A 2997-nucleotide genomic window follows, 5' to 3' on the forward strand; every position below is an offset into this window, starting at 1 on the left:
GCACTGAGAGTAGGCACCAAGCACTTTTCTTCTGAAGTGATCTCAAATCCCTGATGCTGCAGAGTGTTTTGTGCTCAGCATGCCTATGGAGCAGTGAGAATGCAGTGCTCTGAGTTTTTGGTTAGCAATTGCTGCCTGACTGCTTGTCTCCATCTCATCTCACCCAGGAGACAGTTTGGGACTTTTCACCAGCAGCTATTCAAGATCGGACCTTGTCTGTGGGCGTACTGAGGCAGAATCATGAACCAAACCAATGACTCTCAGGAGTGATGCTGTTTTTCCCACCACCTCCCACAAGAAAGGCTGACCCACACACTCCCTGCTAAGTCCTGGCCTGTGATAAGCTGAAATTTCAGCCTCATGGTGAAGAAGCATGTCCCCAGGCAAAGCTTGCATCCTTTCTGGATACGAGAATACAGCCACTGGCCCAGCAGCCCCACAGGCACAATATGTGTCATCTCCCTTGCGTTTAAGTAAAAGAGAAAAGCTCTGTAAATGGCAATATTTGAGGACCAGAATATTTATTATAATAAGTTAAAGAGTAAGCATTTATAAAACAAACCATTTGCATATAAATATCACACAGCAGTTTTAATTTCATAGTTCATTTAAAAGCCTCTAGTACAGCTTCATAAATACATTTCCTTGGTCATTTTTCAATTAATCTATATAAATAAAAGTACTGTATAATTATTACTTTAAAATAAGTTACCATTAAATATGAATGACAAAAATAATTTCTGAATTAGTCTGAAATACCAACTTTTCAGGAAAAGGTCAGAAGGGGGCAACATATGTAAGAGAGATTTCCAAGTAAAAGGCTCAAAACATCCTGGCTACATATCACTGCCTACCTTGACCAAAGCTGATTCACAGGTGTCAAATCTCAGCCTATAAAATACAGAAGCAGTTGCTTTATTCCAATGGAGATGAGGAGGTCAGGAGCATGCCTTTGAAAATAATTAATGCCCTGTGTTGAAATGGAACTGCAAACACTGTCCTGGAGTTTTCATTTTCAAAGAAGGCAGCAATATTCTTCCTGTCTGTGCCCACATAATTTGCTATTTTTGGCACAGGTAAAAAAGTATACCGCATCTACGGAGCAGGGGTGAAGTCCACAATAATTAATCAATTTGCGTTATAGCAAGAGTTTTTCGGAGACATCTCCTCAAGCCTGATCTGAAATACTTTCAGTTTTTCTTCTTGTTCCCTCCCTTCTTTGGGGCATCAGTACAGGCATTTTCTATGTAGTCAAACAGTAAATCCAGTTCTCCAATGGCTTTAGTCTTTCCATTCTCTCCCAACTAGAAGAGAGCAGAATGCAAGTTTTAGCATCTCGTTATTTCTCAGAAAACCGAAATTAGGCTTGTCACAGAAACTGAATCAAGAATTTACTCTCCTTATTCTCTCAAGTAGTTCTGTTAGAGTCATTATACCATAAGATATAAACTAGCTCATTCAAATCCAGCCTAGCATATACAGTTACCTGCAACCTGATTTCTGAAGGACAATTTTAAATTACCACAACACATGCAGAGTGTTAATAGGACAAGTGAAGGAGGGCTGGAAGTGGAAACATCACTAATCCCCTCTTTAATGCCCCTGCAGGCTTCATCTTCTAAATAATCTCCAGAGTTTGTTTCATAATTAGGTCAGCCTTAATCCAACTCAATGACAGGGGTTTGGAACTGCTCTTTTTAAGCATTGGGAAAAAATGTACCTGTTTCATTTTGCTCTTCATTTCTTCCAGGTTCTTTTCAATGTGCTCTCTGTGTCCTGAGAATTTCTAAAAAAAGAAAACACGCAGACATAACATTGGCAGCTATATGCAACAGTGTGCTTCCCTCTCCCCCCGCCCCTTTCTATCAACCTTGAGTTTGACATTTTTGATCTGAGGTTTCCTTTCATATCACTGCCTTTTGCCACTGTTTGCAGCATTCTGAGATACAGGAACAGCGACAAGAGTCACAAGAAGGGAAAGAAACCCAACGCCACTCACACATCTGCTCAGCTCCGAGGTCAGGGATGCCAAGAACTGTGCCACCTCCTCAACGTATGGGTACTGGTCCTTGGCCTCGGTGAGGAGGACATCTTTCACTACAATCTCGACAATCCTCTTCATCATATAGCAGCGGTTGTTTTCCTATGTATGCAATTAAGAGGTCATGTTAAATCATGGCAAGAGATCAACAAGTGCTGCAGAAGGATGCAAAGATCAGCCTCCTGGTGTAAGACTTACCTTGATGTTAAGATAGAGCTGTTGCCCAATGAGCCTGTTGTCCGTGTCCTGGTCCAAGACCCTGGCCTGAGAGGGAAAAAAGGAAATGTCAGGTGGGATGGGAACCTTACCTAAAAATTAATAATAAACCCTAAGGTTTTCATCAATAATAGTGCAGGTGAAATGAGGAAATGGACACCATAGACAGCCTGTTGCAGGTAGATAAGGTTGGACATTGTGTCTGTTTCTCCCCTTAATTGGGTGAGATTCAAGGTCAGTATCGCTGGAAAATAACTAAGCAGAAGTCTGAATTCCTGCCCCCCTCTTAAATGTCAGATGTCATAGTGGTTATGATGACTAAACCAGATGCCGCAGGTGGCCGACCTCACGGCAGCCCGCAGCGCTGCAGCACTCGATGGCGCACACGAGGGGGACCCACCCATGGTAAGAGCAGCCAAGAAACCTGCCCAAGCAGAGCACTGTAAGATGCCTGAGGAGCTGCCTGGCCACGGCTGGAGTCACGGGCAGGCTCCAAATGGACTGGGCAAACAGAGAAATTTAAGTTCATTTTTCATAATTGTCCCAGTCTAGCAGCAGCCGCTCAAGAGAAGGAGCTGTGCTGTGCCAGGGGCTGCCTTTCCCCTGAGGAGCAGGGGGAGGAGAGGCAGCAGCTTCCCCCAGATACACAACCAGCAGGCAACAGACCCACTCCACACGCCCAAGCTCTGCCTTACTGCAAATGCACGTTTTTTCTGGAGAAAGGCACGTGAAGGAGAGAG

General features: G+C 43.7%; 1 protein-coding gene across 1 annotated transcript in view; it reads right to left on the reverse strand.

Annotated features, from left to right (window-relative positions):
- Positions 1–1190: 1190 nt before the first annotated feature.
- Positions 1191–2997, reverse strand: part of IL22 (interleukin 22) — a 2107-nt gene continuing 300 nt past the window's right edge. Inside the window, exons 2-5 of the mRNA XM_009577302.1 lie at positions 2240–2305; positions 2000–2143; positions 1721–1786; positions 1191–1304 (exon numbers count right to left, since the gene is read on the reverse strand). Coding sequence (XP_009575597.1) covers positions 1191–1304; positions 1721–1786; positions 2000–2143; positions 2240–2305 — 390 coding nt within the window. The remainder of the gene's footprint in view (positions 1305–1720; positions 1787–1999; positions 2144–2239; positions 2306–2997) is intronic.

This window comes from Fulmarus glacialis, unplaced genomic scaffold (assembly GCF_000690835.1).
Source record: "Fulmarus glacialis isolate BGI_N327 unplaced genomic scaffold, ASM69083v1 scaffold545, whole genome shotgun sequence".
In the NCBI taxonomy this organism is placed as follows: Eukaryota; Metazoa; Chordata; class Aves; order Procellariiformes; family Procellariidae; genus Fulmarus; species Fulmarus glacialis.